Source organism: Cucurbita maxima, unplaced genomic scaffold, assembly GCF_002738345.1.
Source record: "Cucurbita maxima cultivar Rimu unplaced genomic scaffold, Cmax_1.0 Cma_Scf00006, whole genome shotgun sequence".
Classification (NCBI taxonomy): domain Eukaryota; kingdom Viridiplantae; phylum Streptophyta; class Magnoliopsida; order Cucurbitales; family Cucurbitaceae; genus Cucurbita; species Cucurbita maxima.
In genome coordinates this window covers 3,481,818-3,495,985 of record NW_019272022.1, presented here as the reverse complement: position 1 = coordinate 3,495,985, position 14,168 = coordinate 3,481,818, and the positions used below count along the sequence as shown (strand labels likewise).

Sequence of the window (14,168 nt, the reverse complement as noted above, 5' to 3'; positions counted from 1 at the left end):
TTTTTTTTTTTTTTTTTTTTTTGAGGATTTAGCATGAAAAAGGAAAGATAAAACTAAGAGTAAAGTGAGATGGAAGAACAGATCTAGTACTGAATTATGTATTGATTTGATGAAACTTATTTTTCTTCACCTCATTTGTTTTTCAACTGAAATCATAAGAGAGGGAAGAGGGAAAGGAAAGTTACTAACTAGTTTTATACTTCTAGATCTGCTGCCCAACAGAGAATATATATGTGAAAAAGAAGTATAAAACCCTATTTTTGTTAAAATATTTCGTTATCGATCCAATCTTTTAGACGTTCTTAACGCTGTTTGAAGATATTTTGCTTCAATATTCGTGTTAAATTATCATTAGAAAAACTTTTTGATCTGATATCTGTGTTAAATTATGATTCGGTTGACGTTTTACTATAATACCCATGTTAAATTATCTTTCTAAAGGCACTTATACCTATATTAAATTATTGTTTTAAGGATGTTTTGCTATAATGATGGGTTAAGTTATTGTTTTAAGGATGTTTTACTATAATACCCCTGTTAAATTATTGTATTAACGATGTTTTGCTATAATACCCTTGTTAATTATTGTTTTAAGGATGTTGTATTATAATACCTCTGTTACATTATTGTTTTAAGGATGTTTTACTATAATATCCATTTTAAGTTATCGTTTTAAGGTCGTTTTGCTATAATACCCTTGTTAAATTATTGTTTTAAGGATGTTGTATTATAATACCTCTGTTACATTATAGTTTTAAGGATGTTTTACTATAATATCCATTTTAAGTTATCGTTTTAAGGTCGTTTTGTTATAAAACCCGTGTTAAATTATTGTTTTAAGGATGTTTTACTATAATACCCCTGCTAAATTATTGTATTAACGATGTTTTGCTATAATACCCTTGTTAAATTATTGTTTTAAGGATGTTGTATTATAATACCTCTGTTACATTATAGTTTTAAGGATGTTTTACTATAATATCCATTTTAAGTTATTGTTTTAAGGTCGTTTTGTTATAAAACCCGTGTTAAATTATTGTTTTAAGGATGTTTTGCTATAATACCCTGTTAAATTATTGTTTTTAAGAATGTTTTGCTATAATTATGTGTTAAATTATTGTATTAAAGATGTTTTCCTATAATACCCCGATTAAATTATTGTTTTAAGGATGTTTTTCCTTAGTCCCAGTGTTAAATTATTCTTTTAAGAATGTTTTGCTATAATACCCCTGTTAAATTATTGTTTTACGAATGTTTTACTATAATATCCATTTTAAGTTATCGTTTTAAGGATGTTTTGCTATAATACCCATGTTAAATTATCGTCCGAATATTTGATTATCGTTTTGATGATAATTTACTATTATACTCGTGTTAAATCATGATTTAAAAGATATTTTGCTTTATTATATATGTTAAATTATCATTTGGAAGACATTTTGTTCTAATACTTGTATTAAATTATCATTTGCAAGACCTTTTGCTATAATACCCCTATAAAATTATTAACAATTTTGCTGTAATACCCCTGTTAAATTACCATTTTGCTATAATACCCACATTAATTATCATTCAGAAGATATTTTACCCGTGTTAAAAAATATTTTGCTATAATATAATCATGTTAAATTATGATGCAGAAGCATTTTACTTTAATACCCTTGTAATGTAGTTTAATAATAATAATAATAATAATAATAATATTACTATTATTTGGTATTTGAAACAATTACAGAATCTGAGCAATGAAATGGACAGAGTGAAGAAAGAGAACGACAACATGCAGATTGAGCTGAGGTTAAATTTTCAATTTTTATTATTTATTATTTATTATTTATTTTAAAATACTCTGTATATTTATTAAATAAATAATAATAATAATATTGATGAGATTGAAGAACAGGCATCTGAGAGGCGAAGATATAACGTCTCTCAATTACAAGGAGCTAATGGCTCTTGAAGAAGCTCTTGAAAATGGCCTCACTGGTGTTCGTGACAAGCAGGTTTTTATTTTTATTTTTTTCTGGAAAAATTCATATTAAATATTGTAAATTTATAAATATTTAAGTTTAAAATTTATTTTAATTATAAATATAATTTTAATTTTTTTGCTGTGATATGCAGTCGGAGTTCATGAAAATGATGAGGACAAATGTAAGTATATTCATCCACTTTTAACTCATCCCTATTTTTCTCCAAATTATTTTTAATTAATAAAATAATTTAAAAAATATTAAATTTTCATTATATATATATATTTTAAAATATATAAGTTGAGCTGGTTAATTAAATAATATAAATTAATAATTTTTTTTTTTGAATAAAAATAGGAAAGGATGATGGAAGAGGAGAATAAGCGGCTGAACAATGAGCTGGTAATTTAGTTCACAACCTTAGCTCTTTAAATACTATAATTATTTTAATTATTTTATTAAATTTTTAATTAATTAAGTTTATAAGAATTTATTTTGTTATCTTGTAATTTAGGAAATGATCATAGGTTTATAATCAAGAAATATTATCTCAATTAGTACGAGACATTTTGGGGAAGCCCAAAGCAAAGCCATACAAGCTTAGAACAATATCATACTCGTAAAGCCATACGAGCTTAGAACAATATCATACAGAGTCGTGTTCACAGTGATTTAAATTTAAATTTTAAAATTAAAAAAAAATCAAATAGTTATCTAAATGCTCGAATATATATATATATATATATATATGTATATGTAATTGCAGTACCAAAAGGAGATGGAAGCCATGGGAGAATGTGTGAGAGAAATGGATAATGGATACAATCAGAGAATGAGAGATTTCAATTCTCAGATGCCTTTCGCCTTCAGAGTGCAGCCCATTCAGCCAAATCTACAAGAAAGGATATAATTAACATATATATATATATATATATATATATCTATCATTATCATATAACTTTTAAGCTAATGTTTTAAAACTATAGGTTATATTATGTTATGATACGATGAAAACTTTGGATATTGTTAAGCATTTTATCTTAATTTTAATTGCTTGTATACGACATTATAAGGGTAAAATGGAGAAGAAATTATGATTTGTATGCGACATTATAGTTCATAAATTTCAATTTTATGTTTAATATCTCTAAATTTTTTATTTTTTTATTTAATAGGTTATTAAAATTATAGTTTTAATAAATAAAAAAAATTAAAAATTAAAATTTTTAAATATATTATAAATTTATTAAATATAAAATTGAAAGTTTGGAAAATATTTTTGAAACAGATCTAAAAATTCAAAAAGCTAAATTTATAAATTAACCGAACGTTCGATAGATTGGAAAATAATACATGCAAATTACGATTTTACCCTTGTGTCATTTACAAAATATAAATAAAATTTGATAATTATTTTGGGATCAATATCTCCTTAGCAAGGTTCTGATATGAAGAAAGCACCATGTTTTCATAAGTGTTTTGTGCTTTCTCCATCCCTTGAAATACTTTCCAATCACCTTCTTATAGCTTGGCCTCTGCTGCACCAACATCCAATATTCTGCAATGTTTGGTCTGCTGCTGCTGCCTCCTATATACTCGTCCGCCACCTTCAACAGCTCGAGTCGAGCCAGCACCGGGATGAGCACGGCATCAGCCATGGTGAACTCTTCCCCTGCCAGGAATGCAGTTTCGCCTAGCTTCGACTCGATTTCGTCGAGAAGTCTCACTAAATGATCTGTGCTTTGTTTGATAACAGTTTTGTTTTTCAGTTTGTCTTCTGTCTCATATGCTTCTCTGAGCTTATGATGGTATGCAGCTGCCATTTCAGGAGTTTCGGCCATCCGACTGATAATGACACGCCTTACAAATTTGGTCACGGTAAGTCGGTACTTCTCAGGCACGTGGGCGAGAGTGAAAAACTTTGGATTCCATTGTTGTATCTTATGCATCCACTCAACAACTTCTCTGTTACTCGGCATTACGTCCTCGGTTCCCGAGGATACAACTGCAATTCTCTCTATATACCTGAAAAGAGCCATCAGTACATTACGAACATTAGTTTAGAAAGATATAGAGCCGGGTTGGCCCATTAGCAGATATTGTCCACTTTGGCCTAAGTCCACCGTTAGTAGATATTATTTGCTTTGTCTCGTTACGTATCGTCGTCAGCCTCATGGTTTTAAGGGTTTAGGAGAAGTTTCCACACTCTTGTAAAGAATACTTCGTTTCCCTCTCCAACCGATGTGAGATCTCACAATCCACCCTCCTTGGGGGCCAACGTCCTCGCTGGCACACCACTCAGTGTCTGATTTTGATACTATTTGTAACAGCCCAAGCCTACTGCTAGCAGATATTGTCCGCTTTGGCCCATTATGTATCGCGTCAGCCTCACGGTTTTAAAACACGTCTGTTTGGGAGAGGTTTCCAAACCGTTATAAAGAATGCTTTGTTCCCCTCTTCAACTGATGTGGGATCTCACGATCCACCCTCCTTGAGGGCCCAGCGTCATCGCTAGCACATCACTCGGTGTCTGGCTTTAATACCATCTGTAACAACCCAAGCCCACAGCTAGTAGATATTATACACTTTGGCCCGTTACATATCGTCGTCAGCCTCACAGTTTTAAAACACATATGTTAGGAGAGGTTTCCACACCCTTATAAAGAATACTTCATTCTCCTCTCCAACCGATGTGGGACCTCACAATCCACCTTCTTTGGGGGCCCAACATCCTTGCCAGCACACCACTCGGTGTCGGGCTCTGATACCATTTGTAACCGCCCAAGCCCACAACTAGTAGATACTATCCACTTTGGCTCGTTAAGTATCGCCGTCAGCCCCACGATTTTAAAACACAGCGTTAAGAGAGGTTTCTACACCCTTATAAAAAATACTTCGTTCTCCTCTCCAACCGACGTGGGATCACTGAGGAGGTGTTTAGCAACTTGTTCTAACACTGTTTTGTTTGATAAATGGATTTCAGAAATCATGGAAAGATTGTTGATACAAACACAATCTTCCCAAGTCAACTAAATGATGTGAGTTATTCCGGCCAATCTCATGAACATTAAAAGTGTAGGGACAAAAGAGTAAGGAGCGAGCAAGACGTACTGAATTATCTCGATTGTGTCGAAAATGACGTGGGAACCATTTTGAAAGACGGGAAGTTTTGCACTCGGGTTCATCTTGAAGAACGAGGAGTCCATGTTCTTGGCCATGATAGGATTGACATGATACGACGTGTAGTCGATGCCTTGCTCTTCCAGGGCAAGTCTCACCTTCTGGCTGTTCAAAGAGTATGGATGATGATATAACTGCATTGCTTAGTTACTAACATCAAGAGAGTACTTGGAGTACTGGCTCTTGGTTTATGGCTCAAAAATTCGTGTGGGATCTACAAGAAAACGTTGACTCGAAAGCCTGCAATGACCGTAGTGAAAAGCAATCAACATCAAAGAAAGCTCGAGTTTCCATAATAGAAAGATGATGAAAATCAAACAAGGAATTCATAGACTCATATGCCAAAGATGTTCCTATTCATATGCACACGGATCGTAACAGCCCAAGCGATTAGCAGATATTGTCCACTTTGACATGTTACGTATCGCTGTCAGTCACACAGCTTTTTAAAATGCATCTACTAGGGAGAGGTTTCCACACCCTTATAAGGAATGCTTTGTTTCCTCTCCAACTGATGTGGGATCTCACAATCCACCCCCTTGTGGTCCCAGTGACCTCGTTGACACACTGCTTGATATCTGGCTTTGATACTATTTGTAGCAGTTCAAGCCCACCGCTAGTAGATATTGTCCATTTTGGCCCTCTGCGTATCGTTGTCAGCCTCACGGTTTTTAAAACGCATCTACTAGGAAGAGGTTTCCACAAACTTTATAAGAAATGCTTCGTTCCTCTCTCCAACTGATGTGGGATCTCACAATCTACTCCCCTTGGGACCAACGTCCTTGCTGGCACACTGCCTAATGTCTAGCTTTGATACCATTTGTAACGGCCCAAGCCCACCGCTAGCAGACATTGTCCGTTTTGACTCATTACATATCACTGTTATCCTCACAGTTTTTAAAACACATCTACTAAGGAGAGGTTCCCACACTCTTATAAGAAATGCTCCGTTCCCATCTCCAACAGATGTGAGATCTCAAAATCCACCCCCCTTAGGGACCCAACGTCCTCACTAACACACTGCCCGGTGTCTGGCTCTGTTACCATTTGTAAAAGCACAAGCCCACCACTAACATATATTGTCTACTTTGACCCATTACGTACAACCTCACCCTCACGGTTTCTACTACACATCTACTAGGGAGAGGTTTCCACACCTTTATCAACAATGGTTCGTATCCCTCTCCAACCAATGTGAGATCTCACACTATTAACTAAGAACCAAGAAAAAATGGAGCCCGATACTAGTTTACGCTAAGCAATGTCTAAGAAAAATGTGATACTACCCGCAACGTCTCTTTTTAAGAACTTCAACACCAGAGCTCTCCAATAAGATCAACACTTCACTCATTCAGATTCAATGCTACAATGTGAAAAGAAACAACAATTTGATATCCACAACAATCTTCTAAAACATGAAGTTCTTGAAATCATACAATCCTAGAAAGCATGAAAACTCAACCAGTCAAATCAAGTAGCTCATATAAAGGATTCAACATAATCATGTAAAGAACACAAATAGCCAAACAAGACTCAGATATAATCTTCTCAATCAGATTCCAAAAACGATTCAATAAGAACCATAAAACAGGAGATTAAGGGCAAAATAAGAACATACCCTCACACCAGAGAGCCAGAAGGCATTCGATTCTTCGGAAACCTGAAGAACAAGAAGAAAACCAAAAGGAAAATCGATAAAGAAACATATCTCTTTTCAGATTCGTGGGGAGCATGTGAAGAAGAAGAAGAAACAAAGAACACAAAAGCTTATCTACACTTTAATGGAGGATTTAACGAAGAATACAGAGCTTAAAACCCACCCATTAAAGGCTGAAAAAGAAGAAATGAAAAGGGCAAAAGAAAAGAAAAACGGACAAATAGTTACCATGAAAGGCTTGCAAATTCGCGATTGGATCGCTTTTCTGGAGATTGAAAAAGCACGGAAAAAGGGTTGAAGGAATCGAAGGTCTCTTTGTGAAGCACGAAAGTTGAGAAGAAAATTTGGGAAATGCCGTTATTTTGCTGAAATGAATACGAAGTGGATACTCATTTGTTCATATCATTACTAAGCTGAGTGAGCGACAGCTTATTAATTGGTATAAAAGTTAAAACCATAGATATAATTAATTGCAAAAGAATTCACTTCACACTATTCAATAGGATACAAACTATCAACTAAATTCTATAAATGAGAGATAAAATATATCAAATATACACTTAACCAATTCTATCTAAAATATATTCAATTTATTTATTGATATTTAGTAAGGTTAATTAAATAGTTTTTTTAATTTTTTTTTTAATTCCTTAGATTTTTTTTTTAAGTATGTATGAGTTGACTTTATAAATTTCGAGAGCTAATTTAACCCTATAAATTTCGAGTCAAATTTTAATTTTACTGTCTTATAGATTTGTGAGATAAAAAGAATAATGTAAATATTAATCCTAGAGATGCAAATTTTAACCCTAGTGAAAAGATTAATAACCATAGATTAAAATGTTAAATCAGTCTAATCATAATTGCTTTAGCCATCATTAGTAATTTTGTAATGAATGCAAGTTCACCCTTTTGAGTGGTTACTTTAGGGTGCATAATGACTGTAATAAAGAATTGAATGCTAAAATAAAAAAACCAAATAAAATTTTTTTACTTGTTTAGTTCAACCAAAGTAAGAAAGTAAGGATTACAACGATTAGGCAGCAAAAGAAAATAAGGATCACAACAATTAGGCTCGACTCGAGCCTAAGGATCATAATGAGCAGAATTATCAAGGTCAATAAAGATCATAACGAGCTAATAAGGTCAATACAGATCATAACGAGCAGGCTCATCAAGTAAGATCAATAAAGATCATAACGAGCTCACCAAGTAAGGTCAATAAGGATCATGACGAGCCTCTCGTACAGATTTTAGGCAATAATCTAAAACAGGGTGGAGAAGAATGAGGGAGAAGAACTAAGAAGAGCAATTATATTGGCAGCCTGATCAAGTAATAGATCTAGACCGCATTCTGTACATCATACAGCCGTTTAATCTATAGCTTTGATTCAGAAAAATAATAGAAAACAGCAAACTATTCAATGGGATGATACCTCAAATCAAAACAGAATGTCCTAAACACAACTCTATAGTTTTATATTCCCAAAATTGTTCTTATCTGGTCTGGAGGATGCCTTGCAAGTGACTTGGGGTCTGGGTAACCATTGTTGGGATCCATGATTGCCTCGTATATAAGCTCGTAACCTTCAGCCAGCGATCGAGCCACTTGAATGCAGGCTTCCGATCGCAATTTGGGGACCTGCAAAAGCTCAAACTCTGGAAGGGAACTCTCACTTCCCAAAACAAGCCCGAAAAACGCCTTCAAGTTCTCTGAGAGTGAAGCAGGTGATGTGTGCTGATTATCCGCCAATGGCAGTCCATCTGAACTTTTATGGAAATATGTCATTTTCCCAGATAAGCCGCATCTCCGTAAGATTGCATCAACCTCTTTTTCAACAAGCACGCTTAAGTGATTGTTTATCATTACTCCAAGTTTCTTGACATATTCAGCTGCAACCTCATGGCCAGATATTGGTTGTTGAATGGCAGACAGACAGTTGATCAAGAAGATCTTAGAAGGTGTTTCAGTGTCCTGCACTCAGGTGATAGAAAACCAATATTTCTTCAGATCGAAAAACGTATAATTATCCGAATCATTGTACTGAAACACTCAATAAACTTCAGATAAAGAAGGCATACTGAAGAGGTCGTGCGAACCTGAGATGCTGGAGCAGGACTGCTTTGGGACAATAGTGCATCCACTGATGATTTGCTATTCTGGCTAGAATCAGTATTCATCCTACCTCTTCTTGATATATGGCCAGCTCCCTTGGACTTGTGAGCCTCTGCTGCTTGCTCACACATCTGCAGTAATTGGAACAACAAAATCATACATAATAAAGGCACACCGAGCCTGTTTGTCTATTTATAATAAGACGGGAGCAGGAGTTTTTGCTTTAGGATGTCAAGATGTTGAAATATAACTGAAAAAGTAGGTCGCTGAATTAAACAGCTATTGTGGTAGCAATATCAGACAGAAAGCATCAATCCATTGAAATAAATGAAAACTTTAATTGTGAGATCCCACATCGGTTGTAGAGGAGAAGGAAGTATTCTTTATAAAGGTGTGGAAACATCTCTCTAACAGATGCTTTTTAAAAACCTTAAGGAGAAGCCTGAAAGGGAAAGTCTAAAGAAGACAATATTTGCTAGAGGTAGAAAGCCGATACAAATGGTATCAGAACCAGACATCGGACAATGTGTCAGCGAAGAAGAGTAAACACGAGAAGGTGTGCCAGCAAGGATGCGGGGCCACAAAGGGGTGTGGATTGTGAGATCTCATATCCGTTGGAGAGGAGAACGAAACATTTTTAATAAGAATGTGGAAACCTCTCTCTAGAAAATACGTTTTAAAAATCTTGAGGGGATGCCCAAAGAGGACAATGTCTGTTAGCAGTGGACTTGGGCCGTTATATTAATATTTTCTTAGTGTATATTTTCCTACGACAGGCTATCCCTGTCACACTTCTCAAGGGGCAGAAAACTTAACTGACCAATTTGATCATGTTTTTCTAACTGCTATATGCAATTATTTGAAAAACGGGTTATACGTCCCACAACAAAATGGATGATAAATTTTTAGGCAAACAAGCACTAAGGCTTGTCTAATGGAAAGAGGATCATTGTTATTTTCCTCTGCATCGTTTTATAGGTAGAAGGCATCTTCCTAAAACATGAAACTAAGTATGGGATCAAGTAGATAGTCAGAAGCAAACAAACCTGAATTATGGGATCAAGTAAAGCAGATAACACTGGATCAAAAGCAGCCTTTTTCCCTGAAGCTGGAACCATCATGCTATTATAAGTATCAATTATTTCAAGCAGCACAGAAACTCCTTCTCTAACTGCCGGTGGAGGAGAGAGATCAACAGCAACAAAGGAAGGAAATCGCAAAAGCTTCTCTCCTCTACTCCTAAGGATATCAAAGAAAGTCTTCTGAGCAGCATCATTTAGCATCCACAGGGTATTGCATAGAGCCGTATCTCTCCCAAGCAAATCTGAAATCTAATACTTAACAGACAGTTATAACAAAGAAAACACAAGTCAAAGGACTCTTGGGATTCAAATTAATAGAACTCCACTCACCGTATAGCTGTAAAATTCCAGAGTGTTGCTCAGTTTATATGAAATGATAAGAGATGGTTGGGACTGCAGCACTTGCTCAACTCTCGCTTTAAACGGCCGGCAAACTCCTTCAAAAATTCTATCCAAAACAAAGGTTAGGTCATTTTCTTGTTTTCCAGATTCATGCTCCAAGTCCGGGGAGAATTTGTCGGCAGTTGGTCCAACATCAATTACTGCATCTGGGTCTAGTAGTATATATACGAGCTCACGTTCAGATGCCAACGCCTACATAAAAAAAAAATTATCAGGCTGGTAAAAGATCAAAGTAGAAATCCTATTCTTTGGCAGTAAGCCACTCCAATAATGAAAGGATCCCATGGGCTACAATTAGTAGAGCTAGAGAATATACCAAACCAACTAAAAGGACTGTTTCATACCTGATGTAGCCACCCTAACATATCCCCGACATAACGTAAAGGATCATGGGCGTGTACTTCAATAGGTCGAGGCAAGCCACCCGGTCCCCCACGTGTGAGAGCACTGATAAACCTTCTAAACAGTGCATTATGCCTCATATTTGCAACCTACAAGATTTGTTAATAATTTTAATTTAAAAACAAAGAAGGTTAAAGCACGAACAATCAATCCACAATTATGTCACCTCCTCGGCACAGTATTTGAAGAGGACGGGCCTTTCCCTGAGACAGCGAACAGCTGTTTTCAACAGTTCACCGACTTCAGGATTATCAGTTTCTCCTAGATTCCTGCACTCTGTCTGAACCCACCTGGAATAAAACACATACAACAATATAATACTCATTCGACCGGACAATAAATTATTCAGCAGGTTTTCAAAAATTGTAGTTTAAGAATATATGTAAAAAGAATAATCAATTCAAAGCTGCACACCTGCAGAGCCGCTCATATGCTGCTTCTTGGTATACTGCCATCATATCCATCAGCTCCAAACCTGCACGCTGCATTGAAATCTCTGACTATCAGCATAATAGAGAATATGTTTCCATCAAAAGCATCTAATAACGCATGTAATTCTAACGAAAACATTTTTTCATAAAATAATCATAATGAAGATTTGTCTTTTGCAGTTACTTTGTAAAGATGCATAATTTATAATTATTGGGAACCCAAGCATTAAAACCTTGAACCATAAAATTAAGGTTAATTTACATCTCATATACATGCATATTTTCAATCACATCTAATCACTTAATACTTCTCATATTAAGTCCTTCAAACAAAAGGTGAGAATCATGCATCAATGGCAACAAAATTTCCCACAATAATTACGTATTGAAATAAGGGGTACTTCATCGCTTAGCTTAGCACCAAATGTAAAATGAAATGTGCCAATTACTCTTAATGACGGTGAAATCTCCCATAATTTATTAAAATTCAATTCTATCCAGAAGTACGGCTATCAAATATGTTTGCAGCGGAGCAGGATAATTTGCATTAATCTCTCGCGACTGTATTAGTCAGTGGAAAAAAAAAAGATTACCTGGTGATGTGTTCTTAGCAGTGTTTTGCAATTAGCATGGATTTCTTGAACATGGGAAAGAGCCTTGAAAAATTTCTCATTCAGATCTTCATGCCTCAGAGCATTTATCTGTCAATATGCCAGGGAGTAAAAGAAAAGTGTTTATTATATCATTCAAGCCAATAAAGAATTTCATCCGCGAAGGCAGAATGAAGAGTATAAAATTGAACTTTAACCTCTTCATTAGATATCTGATAACCACGAACAAAGCATGAAACAATCTCTTGCCTCTGTGTAGTGATTTCAAGTTCCTGCTTTAGCCGCTCTGTGGTACTAATAATGTCCCCGATGCTAGCACTAGAACTATTTAAAGCCTTTGCAATTCTGTAATAAATTCAGTATAAAAATGCATCATGGTCTGATCTAATTCCATTCTCTAAATTCAAGAAAGTACTGACAATGTGAATTCCTTTTGCTTGATCGAGATAATAAGAAATTGATGGGAGAAATGATCACTGAGATATTTTTCTTCCTTTTCTGAAGAGATACCCAAACAAAGAATTCATGAAATATTTCAAAAGTGATACCAAAGGACACAAAGTGATTAGAAAACTATAACCATCATTAACTCTCCTGAAACTTCACAATACCAGACCCTATATTAATCCAACCAAAGTCTCGAATGAGTATTCTTCTTCTTTCACATTACTTAGAACTATTTATCTGCTAAAATACACAAGCCACAACACCGAGTTGTTCGAATAAAATAACTCCAGCTCTCTTTCCAAAGAATCCAAACATTCAGAAGCATCAAGTAAAATTAAAAAGGACAAACACTAATATATTGAACACTGACCAGCTAAGAAAAAATGTTGTTCCGAACCATTGGTTTAATAACTAGACAGAACACTTGAAGTACGCCCAATACCTGAGGACTGAGAATTTTCCTCCACTAAAATTCCCGCCATATTTCTAATTTGTATGCTACTACTCGTCGTTTTATACACCTCAGATATATAGTCTATGGAAATGGCAATGCCAATCGGACCACACCAAGTTCCCGTAGACAAAAATTTGGTAAATAGGGGCGTCCGAACCCGCATTGTTAGACAACTCAGAAATGAAAGCATTCAGAAACCGGATCACATCGGGAATTCATTGAATATATACCTCCAAGTGCAGATTAAGCACAGATCTCACCGACTGGGAAAGAATTGACAGAGATCGCAACTAAAAATACCAATAAAGTGAAACAAATACATAAGGAAATATAGGAACTAATCCTAGCAATCCAGGTCCTACCTATCGCAGCAATCAGCAAGAGCATTGACCTCCTCCTCGACACGATCCAACGCCTGATGGGGCAGAGAGAGCGAAATAACACATAAGCAAGCGAAACAAGCAACCGTCAACTGAATTGAACAAGAAAAGAAAAAAACCTATAAATCAGAGGAAGAACCTGCTGGGCAGTATCGGAGGCGCGAAGAAAGTCAATATTGATGGAAAGAGAGCGCTTCTCGATGGTGGATCTGAGGTTGCGACGATTCTGAGGGGTGTTGTCGGTGTAGAAAGTGGAGAGGGTGTTGAGGGAACCGAGAACGTCCGGCGTATCGGTCCTTGATTCCAACACTTTCTTCAGCTTCCTTGACAGTCCCGGCGCGAGACCTGCCATTGTTGTCCCCATTTCTCCTCTCTCTCTCTCTCTCTCTCTCTCTCTCTCTCTCTCTCTCAGATCTCTCAATCCGACGATATTTGTTCTGTTATCAGTTCTTTCTCTCGGCTCCCGCCTTCCCCGTCTTGCACTGACTGACCCGACGACGGTTGAATGGTTAAACGACACCGTTTTACTGGTTTTGTAATTTGGATACTTTCGTCATGTTTTAGATTACAAAATTTATATTTATATTTAACGAATTAAAAAAAAAAAAATCTAATTTTATATTTATTAAATATTAAATTAAAAGGTTTTAAAAAAAATACTTAAAAGTTGACACGTACAAATTTTAAAAATTTATAGACTAACTTTAAATTCATATTAATAAATTATTTTTTTTAGATCGGAGGGTATTGAAACCGAGAATTTTAACTTAATTTGTAGTAAAAGTTGGATTGGATTAAAATTTTTAACCTACTCTAGGTTAAAAATGAATATATACAATAACTATTTAGTTTGGATCGAGTTCATAATAGTTGGTTTTTATAGTAATGTTCATATGACTTGAAAACTCCGATAAACCAAAACCGTAAAAGTTGGATTGTGTTAAATTCTTTTCGACTCGAGTTGGATTAAATTTTTAAAAAAAACAAAAAATTTAGGTTGGTTTGTCGTTTTTTTTTTTTTTTTTTTTTTTTT

At 35.1% G+C, this 14,168-nt stretch overlaps 3 protein-coding genes across 3 annotated transcripts in view; 1 reads left to right on the top strand and 2 right to left on the bottom strand.

The window, feature by feature from the left end:
- LOC111480315 (floral homeotic protein PMADS 2-like) overlaps nucleotides 1–3,077 on the top strand; it is a 4,591-nt gene extending 1,514 nt beyond the window's left edge. The window contains exons 3-7 of the mRNA XM_023125286.1: nucleotides 1,736–1,797; nucleotides 1,904–2,003; nucleotides 2,125–2,154; nucleotides 2,331–2,375; nucleotides 2,740–3,077. Of these exons, the coding sequence (XP_022981054.1) occupies nucleotides 1,736–1,797; nucleotides 1,904–2,003; nucleotides 2,125–2,154; nucleotides 2,331–2,375; nucleotides 2,740–2,883 (381 nt within the window). The 3' untranslated portion in view covers nucleotides 2,884–3,077. The remainder of the gene's footprint in view (nucleotides 1–1,735; nucleotides 1,798–1,903; nucleotides 2,004–2,124; nucleotides 2,155–2,330; nucleotides 2,376–2,739) is intronic.
- A 309-nt stretch (nucleotides 3,078–3,386) lies between these two features.
- On the bottom strand, nucleotides 3,387–7,203 carry LOC111480307 (glutathione S-transferase TCHQD-like). Its single transcript, XM_023125272.1, has 4 exons — nucleotides 7,039–7,203; nucleotides 6,772–6,813; nucleotides 5,085–5,393; nucleotides 3,387–3,998 (listed from the first exon to the last, which is right to left on the bottom strand). Exons 3-4 carry the CDS (start codon nucleotides 5,291–5,293, stop codon nucleotides 3,395–3,397), a joined length of 813 nt encoding a protein of 270 aa, XP_022981040.1. The 5' UTR covers nucleotides 5,294–5,393; nucleotides 6,772–6,813; nucleotides 7,039–7,203; the 3' UTR covers nucleotides 3,387–3,394.
- Nucleotides 7,204–8,100: 897 nt separating this feature from the next.
- On the bottom strand, nucleotides 8,101–13,611 carry LOC111480248 (conserved oligomeric Golgi complex subunit 6). Its single transcript, XM_023125183.1, has 11 exons — nucleotides 13,275–13,611; nucleotides 13,118–13,170; nucleotides 12,052–12,199; nucleotides 11,837–11,944; nucleotides 11,227–11,294; nucleotides 10,979–11,102; nucleotides 10,755–10,901; nucleotides 10,339–10,602; nucleotides 9,973–10,257; nucleotides 8,911–9,057; nucleotides 8,101–8,785 (listed from the first exon to the last, which is right to left on the bottom strand). The coding sequence occupies exons 1-11, from the start codon at nucleotides 13,497–13,499 to the stop codon at nucleotides 8,288–8,290; spliced, it is 2,067 nt and encodes a 688-aa protein (XP_022980951.1). The 5' UTR covers nucleotides 13,500–13,611; the 3' UTR covers nucleotides 8,101–8,287.
- Between the last annotated feature and the right edge of the window lie 557 nt (nucleotides 13,612–14,168).

Coding starts and splice junctions, on each gene's coding strand:
- LOC111480307 (XM_023125272.1), bottom strand. CDS start 5,293: ATGCAGTTATATCATCATCCATACTCTTTGAACAGCCAGAAGGTGAGA. Junction 3,999..5,084: donor GACACAATCGAGATAATTCA/GTACGTCTTGCT, acceptor GGCTCTTTTCAG/GTATATAGAGAGAATTGCAG.
- LOC111480248 (XM_023125183.1), bottom strand. CDS start 13,499: ATGGGGACAACAATGGCAGGTCTCGCGCCGGGACTGTCAAGGAAGCTG. Junction 11,103..11,226: donor GCATATGAGCGGCTCTGCAG/GTGTGCAGCTTT, acceptor GTTTTATTCCAG/GTGGGTTCAGACAGAGTGCA. Junction 8,786..8,910: donor GTCCTGCTCCAGCATCTCAG/GTTCGCACGACC, acceptor ACCTGAGTGCAG/GACACTGAAACACCTTCTAA.